The sequence below is a fragment of the Camelus dromedarius genome, chromosome 10, assembly GCF_036321535.1.
Source record: "Camelus dromedarius isolate mCamDro1 chromosome 10, mCamDro1.pat, whole genome shotgun sequence".
In the NCBI taxonomy this organism is placed as follows: Eukaryota; Metazoa; Chordata; class Mammalia; order Artiodactyla; family Camelidae; genus Camelus; species Camelus dromedarius.
The window spans coordinates 23,229,568-23,251,137 of record NC_087445.1 but is presented as its reverse complement, the minus strand read 5'-3'; the positions used below and the strand labels follow the sequence as shown (position 1 = coordinate 23,251,137).

General features: G+C 36.0%; 1 protein-coding gene across 6 annotated transcripts in view; it reads right to left on the bottom strand.

The window, feature by feature from the left end:
- Positions 1-18,716, bottom strand: part of PSIP1 (PC4 and SRSF1 interacting protein 1) — a 39,710-nt gene extending 20,994 nt beyond the window's left edge. For 5 of the 6 annotated variants that reach the window (XM_064490192.1, XM_031449688.2, XM_031449693.2 and 2 more), the window contains exons 1-6: positions 18,286-18,716; positions 17,548-17,760; positions 14,326-14,402; positions 4,340-4,478; positions 1,986-2,090; positions 1,158-1,220 (exon numbers count right to left, since the gene is read on the bottom strand). In XM_064490192.1, coding sequence (XP_064346262.1) covers positions 1,158-1,220; positions 1,986-2,090; positions 4,340-4,478; positions 14,326-14,402; positions 17,548-17,619 — 456 coding nt within the window. In that variant the 5' untranslated portion in view covers positions 17,620-17,760; positions 18,286-18,716. The other variant, XM_064490193.1, reaches the window with a different exon arrangement.
- Between the last annotated feature and the right edge of the window lie 2,854 nt (positions 18,717-21,570).

The window sequence follows — 21,570 nt, the reverse complement described above, 5'->3', positions numbered from 1 at the left end:
TAGTTACCACGTCACAATCGTAACTCCCCACTTCAATTCTGTTGTTTTATGTTATTTCCTGTCTGTCTCAACAAATATATTAAGTTCAATGAGAACAGAGACTGTATCTTCCTTATTCACTGCTGATTCTCTGCCTGGGCCAATGAAGTGAGTACCAAAATTTTGAATGAAGTAATCAGTGAACTGGTTTCACTGCTCCAGTCCAGTCCTCATCATTCACACTACTTTAAAAGAAGGGTATCTGAAATTTAAAAGTGGGTATCTGAAATTTAAAATGATTCAATCCCACCACGTCTCTAAGTTCAAGTTCTTCAGGATAACATTGGGTTTTGTTTTTTTTTTAAGTTCTTGTTTCCCTCAAATTTTACAGTCTGGTAATACTGAAATGTAGCATTTCAAATGTTTGAAGCAAAATTTTCTCTATTCCTTTGTAAACTGCCTCACATTTCTGCCCACCCCTGCTCTTTGCCCTGACAAAATTCTGCCCATCTTTTAAAATGTTAAAAACAGCCTCTTCTACACACACACCCCACAGGGGATAAAAAGCCACTATAATTATTTGTTTTTATATTCTACTTCATTATAAGAGACAGAACTCTTAGCTTTCTTTGTATCTTTGGCATATAACAACAGTCTGAGACATAAATAGGTCAGAAAAAGTTGTGATGAACACAACTTCATATAGGGAAGAAGAAACATTCATTAAAAGCATAAGATGTACTTCGTCCTCAACTGTCACATACTCCCATTTCATACAACAATGTTGTAAATAACAACATAATAGACAACACCTATAAAGCACTTATGTACCAGAATTTAATATAAATATCTCACATGTGTTAACTCATTTAATCCACTCAACAATCTTATGAGTGTATATCATTATCCATTTTTGAGAGAAAGTTGGAGGCAGATCATTAAAAGAAATGAAAATTGGAACATTTTATTTTGTTTACCACTTAAGGGTGGTAAACGAAAGGGTTCTAGATCACCTAGAAAAGAAAGACATAGTTTTGATAAGTAAACAACATAATCTACTTTTTAAAAAAAAAGACTAAGTTTAAATTAAATGATATGGTTTCATTATCTCTACACTTCCTCAATCCAACTAAAATAAAAATTATTTTAAGATCTCTGTGGTTAAGCACTAGAATTACCTTTCTCTTTCTCCCTCTTCTGGCAGCTTTTGGAGTGGTTATGTCAATTGCTTTAGTCACATCCTTTAAAAAAAAAAAAATGAGAGATTTGAAATTGACAAATTATGCCAAGTCTGAAAGAAAATTTCTTAAATCAAAAGTGACAAGCACATTTCACTAGAAGTACTAGGGAAACTTGTTTTGCTTCTCTGACCTTTGAAATTAGAAACATTGAAAGTCTAAACATTATCATTATAAAGTGAAAGTAATCACCAGTATCTTCCCCTAAAAAAAATTCTTTTCTCTGTCAGATTAAACATAAAAGTCACATTTGCTAGTACACCAGGAAGTCTATTTAAATTTACAAAATGACTCTTTTTTACAGTAGAATCCTCAGCTTTAGGATTGCGAATGTTGAAAGGTATCCGCGACTTTGGAGATCACCTAACAATTTCATGAAGCTTAGAAGTGCTAAATGAGTATCTCCACTCAGATAAACAAAGAGAGTTGGAAATAAACCTAGGTTTTTAAAAAGTCAGTTCAATGTCCTTTCTAGGACATCCATCCAACAATATTTCACTTTAAAAATATCCCTTACACTCTCCTAGTTGTACCTCGTATCTTGCACAGCAGAATAACTTCAAATAAAAACATCCATGCATCTTAAAGGTGAAAAAATTATTTTCCAATACTATATTTATTATTTACATAAGAAAATAAGCCTTGAATATTTTCTCATTCATTGCTCAACTACTTTAAAGAGTACTTTCTATTTTGCCACAATCAACTCATTTTACAGTTCTTCCTTGCAACAAAATGGTTTTAGAAGGTAAAAAAAATTAAACACACCTCATTGCTGGCTTTTTCTTCATGATCAGTATCTTCCTTTGAAACACTAGTTTCCTTTTCTTCAACTTCAACATCAGATGATGCATTTGATTGTTTAGTTGACGTCTATGAGCAATCAAGTCTATTAGTTTCACAAAATAAAATTTTACCTCAACTTCAAATTTTTCTACCCATGAAAAAATCAAAGCCTGTAAAAAAGCTAGAAAAGTACCCTCATTTCTGTTGCACAGGATACTTTTAATATATACAATTTTTAAATAGTTTGAAATGCTACTATTTTCTTTAGGAGAGTCTTAGAAGGTACCACATTCCTGCAATTGATGCATACAAGCTCAGCAGATAAAACGGTGAGGCAGAAATGAAGAAGTACAATTACTAAGGATACCATCTTGATGTTCTAACCAACAAACACCAACAAGATACAATGTGAAGTTGATTTAGAACAGGACAGACTTATACTCTATTCAACTACTGAAATATTCCGGAGAAAGCAGCTTATCTATGTACTCTAAGACAAACATCACTAGCTAACGAGATATATACTGCAGCTTTACTTAAGGACTTTTGATTGATATATGTATCTCAAACTTAGTTTATTTAAAATGCAGATTCCTGAGACTCAAACTTAAGTGATTCTGATTTAACAGGCATTGAGTGGGAGCCCAGTAATCATCATTAAATTTTAAAAGAATCTCCAGGTGAGAGATGCTTAAGCAGGTGATCTAGGATGCCTAGATTTTCATAGTAACAACCAAAAAGATGAATACCAGAGGCAACACAGTACACACTGGGAGGTGAGGGTAAAGTGCAGATCTACAACACGATAGCAGTGTACTCCAAACTGTGTACCCTTCTAGCTATTTCCTTTTACAAGTCTTTTACACTGTAAACCCATTTCCTCTTTTGTGAAAAAGGCAAGGCTGATAACCCACAAATTATAACAGTACAATAAAAACTGTAAAAATGTGCCCAAAGTTACTTATAGCACTACAGAAATTTTTATAAATATGATGGCCAATTTTTGGTTTGTTTCTTTTTAAAAGTTTGGACATCAATGCTTGCACCAAACCATAGGAATGTGCCACTGGGGATGTCTGGGCCAGGAACACAGAGTACATCACACTAGCCTAATCATTCATATTTTTGTTAAAAACAGAAAATTGTTGGGGTTTCATGCACACAACCTAAAAAAATTTCATTGTGAAATGGAAAATCCCAAGTATACATCATGTAAACTACCTGGAGATTAAGGAGGTAGGTAAGAATAGGGTGACTAAGATAGGCAATCTGGAGTAGGAAAATGACCATGAAGGCACCATCACAGGATGCATGATCCAAATTAAGTTACAAAATATTTTCAGGAAACAAGCAGCTCAGTCTCTTTGGACTCCCATTAGAGTCAAGGCAGTAAGGATGGGAAACCATTCATCCATTCTTACATTTGTGCAACGAACATTTAGTGAGTACCTATTCTTCCCACACATATAACAATACCAGGCACACAGGACATACGACTTCTTTGTTTATGGAACTAATAGCCTGTGGCAGTTAAGACAATACAGAAGCAATTATGATATGGTCTGATGACTTGTGTAACAACTAACTTTTGGGTGGATAATGAAAGCACTTAGGATCATCTAATGTGGCCGTGAAGCATTAATGAAAGATTTAAATGTTCCAGACAGAAGAGCAACTAAAAAGTTCTCAAACATGAGAAAAAGCATGGCACATGCAACAAAATAAAAAATACATAGGTTTAAAAGCAGAAAGTTGCATAATTTTCAGTGTGTTGCTATCACCTTCTTTAGGTTTACTCTTACTCGTCCTAGTTTTTACTAGCTCAAGTCCAATATAAATGAACAAAAGTTCTGGACACACAAAAAACAGAATAAAAATGTTTAAAGGCTGTTCTTCTAGACACCAAAAACATAAGCATAATTTGCACGGTGCTATAAGTATTTTGGTCACATATTTAATTAACCCATGTGAAGTTCATATTCTAATAAATTTTATGGATTTAGAAATTAAAATGAAGAACAAACCACACCTTTCAAGTTACAAAATCTCAATTTAAGAAAACTGTACAGATGGCTTTAAATTCAATGATACAGTAAATAAATTCTCAATCAGAATTTAAAAAAGTGTTTCCCAGTCTTCTGAGGTCTGTTTGACCATGCAGGCAATATTTTCATCAGTTATCTGGATATTAAAGTTCAAGGTTCACCCTCACAAATAAGAGCAATTTAATCTGAAATTCACAAGGCTCTTGAATTATTTTCCTACAGCTAAAATAGAGATTATTCCCCAAAACGGAATAAATAATACTAAACTAAGTTTTATGTAATATGACGCACCTGTTGACTTGAAAATTTCACTTTCGGATTGTTATCTATCTCCCATAAACCTTCATTAAAGCCTTTTCGTTTATTTGGTTTGCCGTACTTTTCCTTATTTTCTGAGTAAGGAAATATATCCTTTGGGCCTAAAAAAGCACTGAAAAAGGAGGGGGGGGGAATGTGAGTGCAAAGCGATCTCAAATATAAGTTATTAAACAGCACTACCCTATGATGCAATTAACAAAAATTCTTAATCTAAAATGCATTAAAAATCATACATAAAGGGTAGCCACGAATAATTATACTGAATTTCAAATACTTTCATGAAATTCAGTCACAAACTCTTAGATCCATAATCCTATTTTAAAAAAACATGTAAGCTTAGAACACTGTGAATGTACTGAATGTCATTAAACTGTACACTTAAAAGTGGTTAAAATGACACATTTTGCTATATTTCACAATAAAAAAATGCACAAAAATGAAAAAAAGATGAGACATGACTGTATAAACCAATACATTTAAATGCACTTCAAATAGTTTTATATAAAAGTAATTTGGAATATTACACAACTCATAAAATGCTGTCAATAAGGTATATTATATGTATATTTTTAAATATTTGTGTTTATATACATGTAGATTTTCAGAATAAAATGAATGTTAAGAATTTTACTTTATTCAATGAAGCAATCAGATATTATTACTGGTTTGTTCATTCATACACACACACACACACACACACACACGGTCAATTCTTGTTTTCATGGTAATTATATTTATAATGTCACCACAAACACTGAATTAGGGAATACTGTACCCACTGCTCCAGGGGAAATACAGGGTACATTCCTCTGGTCACCACATTTTTGTCAATCAATCAATACATAGCTGTTCTATGTGTGTTTCTGTTTAAAGACACCTTATATTATATATATGGGTAATTTATAAACGCTGAACTCACAGACAACAGCTTGTATAACACATACCTTCTCCACAAGGCAGAGTACAGCCTTCCTGCAGTTAGAAACACTAAATAGCACTTCAGTGCTACATGTGGGTGCTACTATAAGCAGCAAAATGACCAGAAAAAGCACAAAAATGCAAAACCTATGGCACTACATAGACTGCAAAAAGGACACTTGTTTACAATATGAGCTCAAACAAGGCAAAGCATGGCCTTGGTTCAGCCTCAACTAGGAATGTGTCCATCAGGTTACTCAAAAGTTTTTGCCATTTTGCACACAGACATGACCACAAAAGTGTCATGGGTACTGAGCTGGAATTACAAATAAATTTTAGTGAGGAGGCAAATTCATAAATATGGAATCCATGAATGACGAGAATCAACTGTTTTTGTATGTGTATATATACATATATATTCAGATCTATTCCCTAGAACAGACCCCTTATATATCTCCCTACGGCAGTCAGATCTGTAGAAATCTGTCAATCCCATAAAGGGAGATGAACAATACATGTTGTTTTTCGCTATAATGGTTGATATATATGTATTTTCTAAAGCAAGAGAAAAATCAAATTACTACTCATTTCCTCTAAACTGTGCTACAATTTAAGACAATTAATTACTAATTTTCTATCACAAATTCCATGTCTGCTGAAATTCTTTAAGAACTGGGGACCTAATGACTATGGTTAAAATTTCAGTTAGGCTTTAAGATAAAATTTCAAGAAAAAAAGAGACTTAGAGCTCTACTTAAATACAATTAATGCATATAAAAGTCAGCTTTATTTCTTATATTATGCAATTTACAAATATTCAAAGTATCCATGTATTTTAACTGCACATCAATTAAGGCACACTTAAATCATTATCTCATTTGATCCAGAAATTCAGACTTTCACTAGGCATCATTCATTCCTGCCCAAATCTAAAATTAGAAAAATTAACACATTTAGTTAAAACAGTAAAGCAATTCCTCCTGCATAATCAGCTTCAAATTCCAAGTAAATGACTTGAGTTAAAACTCCATCAAAAATAAAGTGTACTTCTAGTTAGAACACAACAATTCTCTCCTAAAACCCCACAATCATAAAGCTAAAGACAGTAAAAGACACTATCAACAGATTAGGGTGCTGGGAAGACTAAGAAAGTTGGATACTAAGCAGCAATGTAGAACGTCAGACAGCACCTTCATTTATAGTTCAAAATCCCCAAAGGGTTCAAAACTGGTGGCATCAGGAACTTCAAGCAGTAGAAGGGACTTTAAATATTAACTATTTAATAAAATTATAGAAAAAATCTCAAAACCTCAAACATGGGGCTTAGCTACAACTCTAAGCTAAAAAGCGATTCAAGAGAAAACTGATTCCATCATGAAAATATTTAATGTATAAAGGTTTGATGGTTAAATTTACATGGATAATTTTTTCCCCCAAACAGGCAGTCCTCACTTTGTATGACAAGAGATCATAAAAAACCAATGCAAGGCAACCTTATTGAACAGTGGGAAAAATTACAATTGTTTCATAACCTTTACAAATTATCAAAACATTAAACTCTTACTGACAGTGTGTAAAGAAATTTTAGAAAGTAAAACTAATACTTATTTAGTACACTGCAATTTAAAACATTAAAAACACTGAGATTAAAGTATTTCATTACTTTGTAAAAAACTTATAAAGAATAGTTTGAACAGTCCTTGCCTCTTCTGATCATGTAACTTATGATATGGAGTAAGCATATTTTCTATGCCTAAGGCACTGTGTCATATCTTTTCTAAATATAATCAGCTTCTAACATTTTATCTTTGCACTTTCAATGTTGTGAAATATCTTTAATGTTTTTTTTGTTGGCACAGCTTCCTCTGAGAAATCTTCATCCTTTTTATTACAACCACTTTCCTCATTTATGTTGATAAGCTTGCCTTCCCTAAGCTGCTCTGGCTGCGTATCTAGTCTCTTCAAATACAGCACATCTACATTCACAAGGTTATTATTCACAAGGCTATTTATTCTATAACTCCACTTACATTCAATTCAAATTTCACTTCTAGCAATTTCAGTTTCTTTTTTGGCCAATTCCCGATTTTGTTTTTTCTTTAAATGTAAGCTGGATGGGTATATCATTGAAAGACAAAGAAGCAGTAACACTACTACATAGTGTGCTATCTGTGCTTGAAATGAGAAACAGATGCACACTGACCAATTACCAGTAAACTCTGAAAAAAAGAGACCTGTTCTGCATCTGTTATTTACATCTTAATTTGTGGACTGATGAACTAGCAGCAAATTTTGTAGTTTATACAATTATAGTTAATATTCCAGACTAAATGAAATTTGAAACTTGTTGGGGGGGGGGGGGCTGATGCTGTTTAATTATACCATGGTAACCAAAATTCACACATACTAGAACTCCACAAAGCTAAAGATTGCCTGTGTCCTTCTCTCCTCTTCATACTTTGACTTTAAATTCTACTTTTGTCAGACAGCAATATTCCTATTCTTGCTTTCTTTGTGACTACATTATACTGTTACTTGGTCATGTCTTGTTTGAGCCTTGTCTCACAAAATAAGACACAGGGAGATTAATAGGATTAATCAAATCTAAAAGTCTTAATAGAAGTCTGTTTATATATTGTAATCACTTATATTTGGTCTTATTCATACCACCTTGTTTTACATACAGATTCAGATTTTCAAGCTCTATTTTCTAATATTAAAAAAAAAATTCACACATAAAGATGCTCAGTATCATTAGCTATCAGTGAAATGTAAATCAAAACCAGAATAAGATATCTTCACACCCAATAGGATAGCTATAATAAAAAAGATAATAATAACAAGTCTTGCCAAAGACATAAAGCAATTAGAATCCTCACACATTGCTGACAGGAATATAAAATGGTGCACAGCTGATCTGAAGTCTGGCAATTCCTCAAAGATTAAATATAAAGTTACCATGTGACCGAGGAATTCCACTCCTACAGAAATGAGAACTTGTCCACACAAACACTTGTTCACAAATGTTCATAGTAGCATTATTTATAATAGCCCAGAGTAGAAACAACCCAAATTATCAACTGATGAGTAGATAAAATACAGATCAATACAATGGAATATTTGGCAATAAAGACAAAGTACTATCATACTACAAAATATAGATGAACCTTGAAAACATTATGCTAAGTGAAAAAAAGCCACTCATTAAAGATCATATATTCTATCGTTCAATTTATATAAAATACCCAGCACAGGCAAACAGTTTAGTAGTTGTCTACAGCAAGACAGGAGTAAAAGGAGAAATGAGAATTATCTACTAATGGGTACAGGCTTTCTGGGGTGATGAAAATGTTCTAAAATTGTGCTAGTGGCTACACTACTCTCTGGGTATACTAAGATCTATCAAACTGTATGCTTTATTTGGATTGTTTGGGATATGAATTATATCTCAATAAAGCTGTTAAAATATTTTTCAGTGACCACTACATCCCATCAAAGAAAACAAAAATGATCCATAATTTTACCAACTAAGGAGAGCCACTGTTTTCACCTACTTTTTGTTTACACAGAAATGTAAAAAACATGTAATTTTAATGTTTTACGATACATACTCACCCATACTTTTTCAAATTATAACGAACATCTTTTTATGTCAACAATTACTTAACACTGAATAGCTATCCCAAAATCACTGTCTATTGCTCAACCATTTTCTATATCAAATTTTTTATTATAAAATGAAGCTATAATAAATAATGTATTGCTCAATCTTTTCACATATCTTCCTAATAAATTCTAAGTGGAACAGTTGGGTCAAAGATTATGCTCAAGACTATGGAGCTCCTTAATAAGACTCAAAAAACTATGGTGGATGAAAAAAGAACCCTCATATGTTCTCACCCCAAAAAAGAAATGGCTAATTATTGGACATGATGTAGGTGTTAACTAAATGTTAGCTAATGCAACAGTGGTAGGTAATCATATTGCAATATATAAATGTATTAAAATCAACACACCTTAAACTTACACAATGTATGTCTATTACATTTCAGTTTAAAAAAAATACGAAGAAAACACAAATACACATAAAGAATCTTCCCCAGGGATGCAATCCCACAGGTCTGGTGAGCAGAGCTCAGATAGGTTTCTAGACATTCACTGCTGGTCCCCAAGGGCACAACCTTATATGGCTGTTGCTCTAATTTATTCTTCAAAGCACTCCATTTTAAAATGACATTAAAAAAACTCAAAAACATACCAAAACAGTAACAAGTTTAAGCATTGTTTCTAAAAAATAGCAGTAAAAATTATTTGCTTCCTTTGTAGAGAACTCTTTTAATGTTTGTTTTTAAAATTTTTACAACTAAAAGATATACACTAACTCAAAGTAAGTTACCCACCAAATGCCAGAGGTGAAAGGAAACTTAAGGATAATCAAAATCCTCCTTTTGAAGATTGGAAAACTGAAGGCCAGAAAGAGTCACTGGCTCAGGGAAGGTGATCTAGCTATTAAACAGCAGAGTCTCAACTCTGTACAGTGTTCCCTTAAAAAGGTTTCAGGGTTTCCTTTAACCACTGTAATATAGCCTTGAAACATCTACCAAGAAAATATTGATGTCATATCCCTATACATATAAACTCAGATTTCAAATACCAATGTCAAAGCCCACAAGGATCAAAGTTAATGTAAAATGTCATTAAGAAAATAGCAAATCATTAACTAGAGTACTAATATCATAATTTTGAAGCTACTTAAATCCTGCAAGTGTATTTCTTACATGGCATATGCCTAAAGGCCGTAAAGTGTATTCCTTTAGGCGTAAGTACACAGAAAAGCAGTTCTCTAATGTCACTTTTTTGTAAATAATGTATGTAAAAAACATACACATATATGCCTCACAAGAACTTAGTTATCACATGCCTAGAACCTTTCCTTTAAAACAAACCAGAAGTCACATATGAAAAAAAAAGGGGGGATAGGAAAGCTTACCACAGCTGAAGACAAGAAGCTCAAGGCTCATTTAACTGTTGCCAAGCAATATTATAATACAGAAACTCCTATCTTTTAAAACATTGATTATAACTTGCTGCTTCAGTTCTCCATTATTATTAAATCACAAAATATGAAACATACTTTATACCAAGATTTTCTAACAGCATGCACTATTTTATAACAGAAACTGATTCAAGACAATTGATGATACATCTACTATGTGCCATCAAGCTGATGGTATAGAGATGAACAGTTCCTCATTATATAAGGCTCATGAGAAACCTGTTCCACACCAACATATGCAGCTATGTCTGTACACGGGAAACTGCAGAAAATAAAATCCTCTTCTATGCTTCATTTACTCCTTTCTTGTGGGCAGATTATACAAAAAACTGATTAACCAGCTGTACCTTCCCATTCACTCCTAAAACTGTACCTTAGGCAGGTTTTGAAACAGCCTTGATGGGTATTTTTAAAGTTCCTAGAACTGAGCATTTAACATCTTTGAATCAAGACAAGTAAGAGCAGTAAGGAGATAAAAGCAGTAAAAACATCCTCATTTAAAATTTTCTACTTTAGAAAAATAGACCTCGATGAGACTACTTTCTCAATTAGCAATGGTAGTTAGTCAGCCAAACTCCAACTGCACTGCAAATAATTTAATGAACACAAGTATTGGTCTTGAAAAATAATATGCAACATTATCTTTAATTGTTAATAGCTGACATTTAATGCTTAATACATGCCAAGCACTGTTTTAAGCATTTTTCATGTAACATCTTGTTTGCACCTCAAATCCTAAGGTAGAGTATTTTATTACTCCCATTTTACAAGGCAGAAGGAAGCTGCCCAAAGTCACACAGCAGGTAAATAGCAGGATTCAAAGATAGTCTTCGGATCCAGTTGTCTTAAATACTGTATAAATGTCAGCTAATGGACAGCACATTCATAGTCAACAAATGATTTTATCTAGGTCATAGAACTTTCAATCTATCACCAAACATTTATTTAACAGCTATTATGTGCCAGGCACTTAAGTAAATTATAATAAGCAAGATAGACAAGGTCCCTGCTCTCCAAGCTCTTCACTTGTGGGTGAAGGAAAAGGAAACATTTCAGTCATTACTGCAACAGAGAAATAAGCATGAAAAGGAAGATTTGAGCTAGGATCTAAATGACTGAAAATCTGAAGACATACCTTTCCCAACAAAGAAAACAATCAAGAAGGACCTGAGGCAAGATGAAATACAGTAATGTAGAAAAAAATTGTGATCAGGTTGTAGGGGCTTACAAACAGCACTTGTAGACAAAATGTGGGGGTTTAGTTTGTTAGTAATGTTAATAAGGGAGCCACTGAAGGTTTTTGGACAGGGAAAAGACATAATCTGACTGGGATATAAAGATCACTTTGACTATATGTGAAGAGTGAAAACTGAGACCAAAAGAGGATTAGGACACTATTTCTAAGAGTAATTGCGGCATGAGCTTAAGCGGTAGTAGAAGCAGAAGACCTTAGAATGCACTTTAACAGAAAAGAACAAGACTTGCTGACAGACAAGATGTGGGGAGGAAGAGAAAAGGATATAAAATAAAATCAAGAATACCAAGACTTTTGGTTCATCAAACCACTGCATCCATGTGAGTCTCATTTACTAAGAATCTATTTTGAATATATTCGTTTTAAGATACCTAGTAGACAGTTACAGTAGGTACATATAAGGGCTCTTGTTATCTAATATTCAAAACTTTGCTGGATGAATTTACTGTGAAAGGTAGAAAACTCTTAAGGAAAATCAGATGTCTACAGGGTCAGGAAAAGAATGGAATTACAAAAGGATTCTGCTCTAAATTTACAGTTTAAAAAATCTTAATCTATAAATCAATTACAAGTAAGTACAGTTTTCTAAATTGCCATTTGGTCTATGGGTTTCTTTTCCCATCTCCCTAACTACAGGCTACTAGAATAAACTCCCATTTCTGCAAATTCCAAATTAAAAGGTTCAAACAATCACCCTCCCAATTTTAGAGGGGGAAAAAGGCAAATAATCACTGAGATCTAGTTCCTAAAGATTAACCTTAAGCACCAAAAAAGTTTAGTCACCAGACTAATAGGTACAACAGCACTGCCTTTCTAAAGATAATGGTGTACTTCTGAGAATACTAAGGCACAAAAATTACAAGTGCATTTTGAAATGAAAACTTGCTATCATTAACTTAATTTTACAGTTTAATTCCTTGAATATATTCTACTTTTTAAGTATTAGTAATTCACTGTCTTCATTAACCACTTAATACCACTGTTCTGTTATTACCCAAACAAAGCTTATGAACTTAGTTATTTGGTGTAGTTTGTTTTGATTTATAATTCGTATATATTTACAATGTAAAAATCCCGATTTTTTAGATGCTGGGAAAAGGATGATCATTCTTCTAAATTTAACATAAGAATGAACTATGTGTTCTATAAAACTATAAGGACATGTAAAAATTCTAGAGAATGTCTACTCACATTACTCTGATATAGTGTTCCCAAACTTCACATGCATCAGAATCATCTGGAAGGATAGTTAAAACACATTGCTGGGCCCCACACCCCAGTTTCTGATTCAGTAAATCTGAGGTGGGGCCTAAGAATATTCATGCCTAACTACAGTTCCCATGTGATGTTCCCAGGTGTGGTGCCACTTGACCTGGTACCATACGTTGAAAACCCCTATACCAATAGAGTACATAATTTTTCATTAAAAGATACCTTTCCCTTTTAAATTTATGGATGTTTTAAATGGTAGATTATCCCAGAGAATCAGAAACTCATCATTTCTTACAGAATTAAATTTTTATATTTAGGATGTACCTGAACTCAACTGAAAGTAATTATACTGAAGGCCAAGCCAATTCTGGACTCAAAACTGTATTTTAAAGCAGGTAATTACATGGTATATGATTTCATTAATATAAAATGTCCAGAACTGGCAAATCTAGACAGACATTAAACTAGTGGGGATCTAGGACTGGGGAGGGGGTAATGAAGAAAGACTGCTAATAGATACGTAAGTAAATATACTAAAATCCACTGAGTTACACACTTTAAACAAGTGAATTTTAGGATGTAAATTACTTATCAATAAACCTGTTTTTAAAAACTACATAGAAGTTCATATAGTAGCTAAGCAACATTAAACCAAACGTTGCCATTGTAGGCACTCTAAGGAATACATAATTCTAATTAGAGTATCACCAGCTTTGTTTCACCTGATTCCAGGTAAACAAGTCTACTTTACCAAAATTATTGCAGATTCTAAACATCAAGTTCAAAGTTGGCAAGATTATATATGACTTATAAGGCTATTGAAATATAAACACATAGTATATTTTTCAAAACCAAAGAGACAGTCCTGGAGTAATCCTCTGCCCCTAGAATTAACAGTTCAATATTCAGCTGCAATTTTTGAAAAATTAATTTGCTTCACCAAATCCCTTCTCTGCCCACAAATCCACCAGGGGCAGCAGAGCAGTAACGGTGGCTCTCAGGACCACATAAATACACACAGAAGGAAGTACCCAGATTTCTTCTCACCTTTCCCACAATATACCATTTGTGTGGCTAAAATCACAAAGCATAAAACAGGGTGCCAGGTTGTCATTATAAAAAAGCACTAATTATACTAAATATGAAAACCGAATGCCTTGTTAAAACTTTCCCTACATACTTTCATCCATCAGTTATTCTTCTGATTGCCAAGAGGATCTATATATATATATATATACACACACACACACACACACACACATATATATATATATCATCCTTTTATGATTAAGGAAACATCCATTCCAATAAAAGGTAAACCTAGTGTCTAATTTTTCTACCATAAAAATAAATTTAAAAGGGAAGCTTGAAGACATTTTTTCCCATAGTTCAAAGATGATTTTAAAGTTTCCTATTACTTTATCTTCTCTTTGAATTAGTAGCTTCTTGTTTTTCATTTTATGCCCAATGAACCTAATAAATTCACTCTGATTTGCCGCTAGAGCTAAAAGGACTTACGTCTCATGAGTTCCAAAAAAGAAAATAGGTAGTTTGTTTGTTGGTGGTTTTACAGCCCCATCAGGAACTTCATCTACCTAAAAGAAAGATCAGAAGAATTAAAATCTCTTAAATCATATGCACCTACACACACCAGAATAAACTGAAAACAAGATAACCGAAAGGAATCTGCTATAAAGTGGACCAGTTATGGTCCACAATCCCTTATTAACCCAAGAAGCCCTGAAAATCAAGATATTTCTCAAATTTCAGCTGGTGGCAAAACCTGGATTGACACTGAAGCTACTCTATCATTTCTTTCATCCACCCAGTGTTTCTGAGGCTTCTCTGCAGAAATACCGTGCTAGATTATCATGTGCCATCCCAGACCCTACCAGAAGCAAGATACATGGCATATGTACCATCATAACCTTTCCAAAATACCAAAATTCTGAATTTTTTAAACAAATCTGGCCCTAAGCATTTCAGACAAGGAGGGTGAACCTGCTCAAAAATTTTAAATCCTATTTCTGCAGGGAGGCTATACAAATATCGGAGTAATATAAAAGCAGGCATTAAGTTTAAAGCAGTATTTCTCAAAGTCTGAAACATATATTCTGGAAAGATCTTATACCTACACGGCTGAATCACATGAAGTTACCTGTTTCTTTTTCATTTCTTTTAACACTTTTAACTAAGTAAGGAAGAAAGTATCAGGTACTGTTATGTCTAACACAGTAATACTTGTAACTGTCCCTTATCAGAGTTAAAGCCATCAGGTAATAGTATTTAGCCAGAATTTAACATTTCAACTTCGTTACTTATTTTAAACTTTATGACAATATTTCTATTTCATAATTTTCATAATTTCAAAGACACTTTAAAAAATCAGTTAAATCTGTTAAGAAGGGAACAGACTAGAGGACCTACTGTGCTCAGTACGTATCATTATGTTGAAGAAAAGACCATAAGCATGATTTGACTAGTTGGCAAGTAGTCTGAAGGTTTCAGACATTTAGAATCGTTACCATTCAACACCCTTAGGAACTTAATTTTCTCTATCGACGACTGTACTATGTTTTCAACTTTGTGACAAGTTGAGGAATTATGAAAATCCTTAAGAGGCCTTAAGATAAGGGGTATTTTCTGTCAACTCAGCTCATATGCTTCTTTCTTCTAGCAAACATCTTTAAAAGTCTGTACAAATGTCTAGCACCTAGAGTTTAATATATGCTGGGCAATTTTTCTAAAGTTGACTTTAAAAATGTTTATTACTGGTCCAGGATTACAAGAATGTACAAGACTTAAAAATTAATGAAGTTTGAGACACACAGACAGAAAATATTAAAATTAAAATTCGAACAATGGTTGTCACCTTCACAGCTTAGACCTTAAATACATACTTTAAACTCTAAAGCAGACTCAAAATTTAAAAGACTGGAGAGAAGACAAAAAAGAATATAATTCTTGGAGAGAAAATATCAAAACCAAATTCAACTATTTCTAAGAAAAAAGGGGAAAAGGAAACAGATTAAAATTTCCCATTTCAATCCAAATTAAATGTTAAATATAAAATTTATTAAACAAAGAAAATACTCTGGCCCACCAAAGGCTATTTTACTGTGATTTTATTAGCATTAACTCTCAATCACCTTGAAGCATGTGAGGGAGAATAATTTGGAAGAAGAGATAATTTCTAAAACATTTTCATTTGGCTTTTAACTGCACTGTCGCATAGAAATCTGAATATAGATGTATCCCAGAGCCTCAGATTTTATAACACCTCAAAACAAATGATGCTAAAACCACAAAAAAAAAAAAAAGTATCTTAGGAGAACCTTTAACCTGCTCAGTTTCCCCATGCTCTATTTAAACATGAAGTATTGTTTTTTTAAGTGCATGATTTATGTACTAAGGATTAGGGGCAGGTGTAATAAAGAAATTCAGTTTATATCTGTCACCTTTGAGAGGCTTATGATCTTTTCAGAAGTCAAAGAATGCATGTAAGAATTAAAATAAAAGGTTATCACAAAGGAAATAAAGTGTCAAATATACAGACAAAAATTATGGTTAAGGATTTTTCAAGTAAGACTCCACTAAAAAGGTAGACTTAATAGGCTGCAGAAAAACAAAACAAAACAAAAAAAACCTTTCCAGGATGGGGAAGGAAACCTGTAAACCTGAATCTGTAAAAAGCTGGATGGGAAAAATTAAGAACCAATGAACATTTTATACTCGGATAGCACTCAGCAACTCACTCCATGATTCTCTGTAACCAATGGCTATTTTTCCTACCAGCTGATGTAATTAAAACTATAGGACTTAATTATCTTTAAGAAATACACTCCTCAAAGAGGAAATTAGGAGAAATTACAACCTTAGAATATCACATGTTTGTATTTAAGAAGGCTCTTGAGCTTACAAATCTACTTGAGCGCAACATTTTTTAAGTTCTATAACTATCTTAGAACCTGAGTCCAATCATAAACTGAAAGATCTTTTTCTGAAAATAGCACTTAAATATTTTAGATGGTCTCAATTCCTAAATGTCACCAAAAACAAAAATCCTGGGTCTTTAACCACCTCTCAGTACATGTGAATCCAGGAATGTGGGTCTACTCCACCTTTTGCCTATGGGAAACAAAGAAGTTAAACAACTTCAAGGTCATAAGGCAAACTTCACCAATAATAACTTGAAAATAAACATTTTAGACCTTCCTTAGTGCTACCTCCCTGTAAAAATCTCAGTAGTATCCAGTCCTAGATCTTATTAAACAAGTGTAATCCAGGAGGCTTCATCAACTACAGAACATTAAAAAATACCTACAAATTTAATTTAATCACATGTAAGTCTTTGACACCCAATAGCGTGAACAGAATCCATAGGTATTTTGCATTTTATTCAAAATTTAGAAAATGTTCCATTTTAATTTTTAAACATAAAATCCATACTTCATTATTTTCACCTACAATGGGACATTAACAGCATCACCTCTAAATATTTCCTATTAAGAAAACCTGTCAAAAACAAACCACAGGAAAATACCTAAATATGTAGAAACACTAGATTTTTTAATTACATGGGAGATTAATGGGAACAAAAACTAAAATAAAAGGTGAGGTTACAAACAGAGACTAAAAGGGAGGGAAAGGACATGAGAAAATAATTAAGAGGAAAAAAGGTAGGAAGTAGGCCTCTGAGGAAGGTAGCATCGCTAAATGCGAAAGCTAAAAATCACTTACTCGAGCTGGCCAATGAGGATAACCTTTCATTTTGGCGAAGATGAGGTCCCCAGGTTTGAAATCGCGAGTCATGTTTCGGGGGCGAGGCCGGGGGTCCGAAGCCCAGGAAGGAGATGCGGGGGGCGGACGGCGAGGGGATGCAAGAGGGCGGACGGGAGCCCAGGTCCCCAGAGGGGCGGGAGGGGGAGGATGCCTTGGGGTGTCCCGACGCGCCTGCGAGAGAGAGCAAGGAGGGCGGTTAAAGCTCAGAAACCCAGAGGGAGGGGCCGTACAGGGAGGGCCGGAGAGGGGTGGGGGTGGGGGTGGGGGTGGGGGTGGGAGAGTGAGGGGAGAGCCGCCTCCCGCTCCTCCCCCGCGAGTGCGCGGCCTCCGCAGCCCGAGAGCTACCCCTCCAGGCTTTGCAAGGTACGCCGCTCGACGACCGAAAAGACGCCACCACCTGAGGCAGAGATGCTTCTCAGCCCCAATTTCCCCCTTCTCCCGCCCCATCTTTCCTCAGGTTTTTCCCCCTAAGCTTAAGCCCCAAGAGAGAGAGGGGTGGGGGGAGGAGAAAAACATGGCAAAAGGAAGGGGAACGGTCCCCTCCCATCTACACACGACCTCTCGGCCAACCTGCTTCCCGACGGTCGCAACCCTGGGCCGAACCTCGGCTCCCAGGCGGGCCGCGGCCACTTCCCCGCTAGAGCCAGGAGTGAGGCCACTGAGGGGGGGCGGGGCGAGTGCCCGCCGCCCGCTCACCTGCCGGGGCCGCGGGCGCGGAGGCTGCGGTGGCGGGCCAGCCGCCTCTGCCCGCGTCCACGCAAGCCACCTGCGCCACCAGCTGCCGCAGAGGCGTCTCAACGGCACCGAATCACAACCGCCGCCGCCGCTGCCGCCGCCGTCGCTGCGCTGCTCCCGCGCGGCTCCCGCTCGGCGCCCGCTAGCACTGGGGCGGAACCAACTGCTCGCCGACGGAAGGGGAATAACGCAGCACCCGCCGAAGGCGTGTGGCTCCGAAGCGGAACTTCAGGAGACCCCAGATCTCCAGATTTGCTTTTGCCTAACAGTTGCAGCCAGACGGAGAGAGAGATGGGTGCAAAGTAACAAAGGAGTGGTCGCAAACAGCTCGGCCCGCTGCGGTCCCCCCTACGGTTTGCGGAGTGGTCGGGCCCGGCCCGCCCCTGCTGGCTGCTCTGCGTGTGTGTATTTGTATGTGTACTGTATGTAAAAGGCGGGGAGGGAGGAAACGATTGTTGTGGACGGGGTTTGGGGGCGGGTATCCGGGCCTCCAGCCCTTGGCTGTGTGTTAGGCAGAACCTGGCAGCCTAAGTTGCATGTTCTTGCATCGTTTCCCAGGGTGGAGAGGTTTTAAATGCTGCACTTGCGCGGTTTGCACCATCTTAAAAAGAACTGTACAAAAACCCATAAATGAAATCCGAGCATGAGGCGGTTGCAGGGTGTGCAGCTTGTAGGCCTCTTAAACCTCGCTGAAGGGGCCTAGCAGTCTCCTTTTACTCGAAATTGTAATATGAGAAAGCCCCATTTCTTTTCTTTTAAATTTAAAGCACCAAGAACTATTAAGAAAAATGCAATCCTAACGAATGCAAACGTGCAGGATAGAAAACAATGGCAGGAAAGCATAAGCCTTTTAGATAGGATGTGGGTTTGGGCCCATAGTAAATTTTAGTTGCGTCTAAATTTTATTTCTCTAGTAGAATGGTAGCTGTTAGGTGGTACAGTGTAAAAAGTGCTACTAAACCTCAAATGTTTTTAATCACTCAAAATACTATTAAAGAGATTTCTAAAATTATCTTATATCATTTAGCCAATACATTTTTTTACTATGTTGGTAGTAATATGCCCAACCTTGTGATGTGAATTGATAGTTTAATATTTTTACTGTACCAGAACTACGGCACCAGAATTGTCTAATTTTATTTAACCATTAACATACACGCAGGTTTCCAATAAATGTAGCAAGTAAGAAGGTATTTTGAAAAGTAATAAAAACTAATCTTAAATTTTGTTTTATCTTTCATTTGAACCCCCCTACCCCCAGAAATACCTACTGTGTGTCAAGCACTATTAGATGCTAGGAATACAACCATGAAAAACAAGCACAGATACCATTTGAAACAATGAAAATATGAAAACATAAGAATATTAAAATATAGAAATTATAGTACATAGTTCATACTTCTTTAAATGAAGGACTCACAACTGGGAAAAATTAAGAAAAGCTTAATATTAAATAAGTAAAAACTGATAAGACTTATTAAAAAGAGATACGCATAGGCTTTTAAAAGGAATGAAAGAAGGTATTTCCAGTGCAAAATGTCTTGCAAGGAGACTGAATCATACCTCAACAACACGCAGAGGGTTCCAAGTGCTGCAAAAAGACAAATTGACTGGCAAGGGAGAGGGAAGGGTTGGAGAAATGTCTTGAAGCTTCTTATCCTGAATTTGAGTTTGATGTGATGTATACTAGGGAGCTACTATAGACTGCTGAGCAAGAAAGGTAAAGATGAGTCTAGAAAGTTTTTCCTGCTTGCTACGAAGTTAGATAGCAGTAGAAAGAGGCTGGAGGGTTACTGCTGTACTCCCTGAGTGACTGGTTTCTGGATGAGATTGTTGACTATGAAAAAGGGAAGGAAGGGCAGAGCTAAGTACACAAAGGAATAATTGTCTGTTAGTCATAAATCGTGCACAGGAAAAAGGGGAGAAAGATGTATTGAAGAAAATTCCAAGACACTGAATAGGTGAGACCATGGCATTATCCAGCAATTTCTTGTGCACCTCCTCTGTTCTAAGCCCAGTAAGGCTTTGCAACTCCAAGTGTGGTCCAGGACCCAGCAGCAGGATGGGCTTCACCTGGGATATTGTTAGAAGACACTCAGTCCCTCCCAGACCTGCTAAATCAGAATCTGCATTTTAACAAGATTCCCAGATGATTCTTATGCATATTCAAGTTTGAGTAACTACTGCTGTTCAAGATGCTACAGACTCTAGGAACTTAAATAGGGAAGACAGATATGTATTAACAGATAAATTATAATTAATATTAAAAGATAAACTTTTATTAGTGTTAAATGATAGCACCAACAAGTAAAGAGGGAGTGGTTATGGGGGAGGGGTCCTCAGAAAATAGAAAACAGTGAAAACGTTAAAGCACTGATGTTTTAGTGTTAGTATTTTTTAAAAAGAAAGTACAAACTTAGCTCTTGCTATCTTTAAGTTTTGGCAATTTCTATTTTTTATAGTCTGTAGAAAACGGATGATATCCCTTAAGTCAGGACAAAACAGGTGGTAGTTTAAGCCTCTAGAGAACAAAAGCCCAGATCCCTGGAGTAGCAGTTCCAAAGTGGAGGGGGAGGGGAGGCAGAGGGAGGCGGGAGTGTTGGGCTCATCAGAGCCACTTGGAGAGCTTTTCTGAACTAGTGTGAGCTTGTGCTCCTTCCAGGCGTGCTTGATGCGCCCCTCCCCCATAGTCAGCCTTCTTAGAGGGGGTATGCTAGGAAAAATATAGCAAGATAGAGATTAGAGGAGCAATAAGAAAGTTGTAAGAAGGAAAAATACAATTTCCAAAACAACCGAAGCAAGGCGGGGGTAGGGGGAGACGGACAGGAGAAGGAGATACAAATGAATTGAGGCAGGAGCTTGACTTACACGCTCTCGTTTAATCTGGGTGCTACTAACCCCATTTTACAGATGAGAAAACAGCCTCACAAAAGTTCAGCAACTTGCCCCAAATCACACATCTGCTCAAGTGACCAAGGCAGCGGTCCAGCCAGTCTGTTCTCAAGTCCACGCCTTTGTGTGATCCCACACCACCTCTAGGTGGAGCCGGGGGCCAGCAGCACTGCGTAATTAGAAAAAGATGCTGGAAGTAAAAGCAGCCCAGCACTCTTCCACCTTCTGTCTTTGGACTTGAAAGTATTCCCAGCTTCAAATTTCTTAACAACCTCCCTCTACCCCACCCTTTCACCCGCTGCTTGTCCCCACCAGCAGCCCGTTCTGTTTAACTCCTTCTAATCTTAGAGGGCT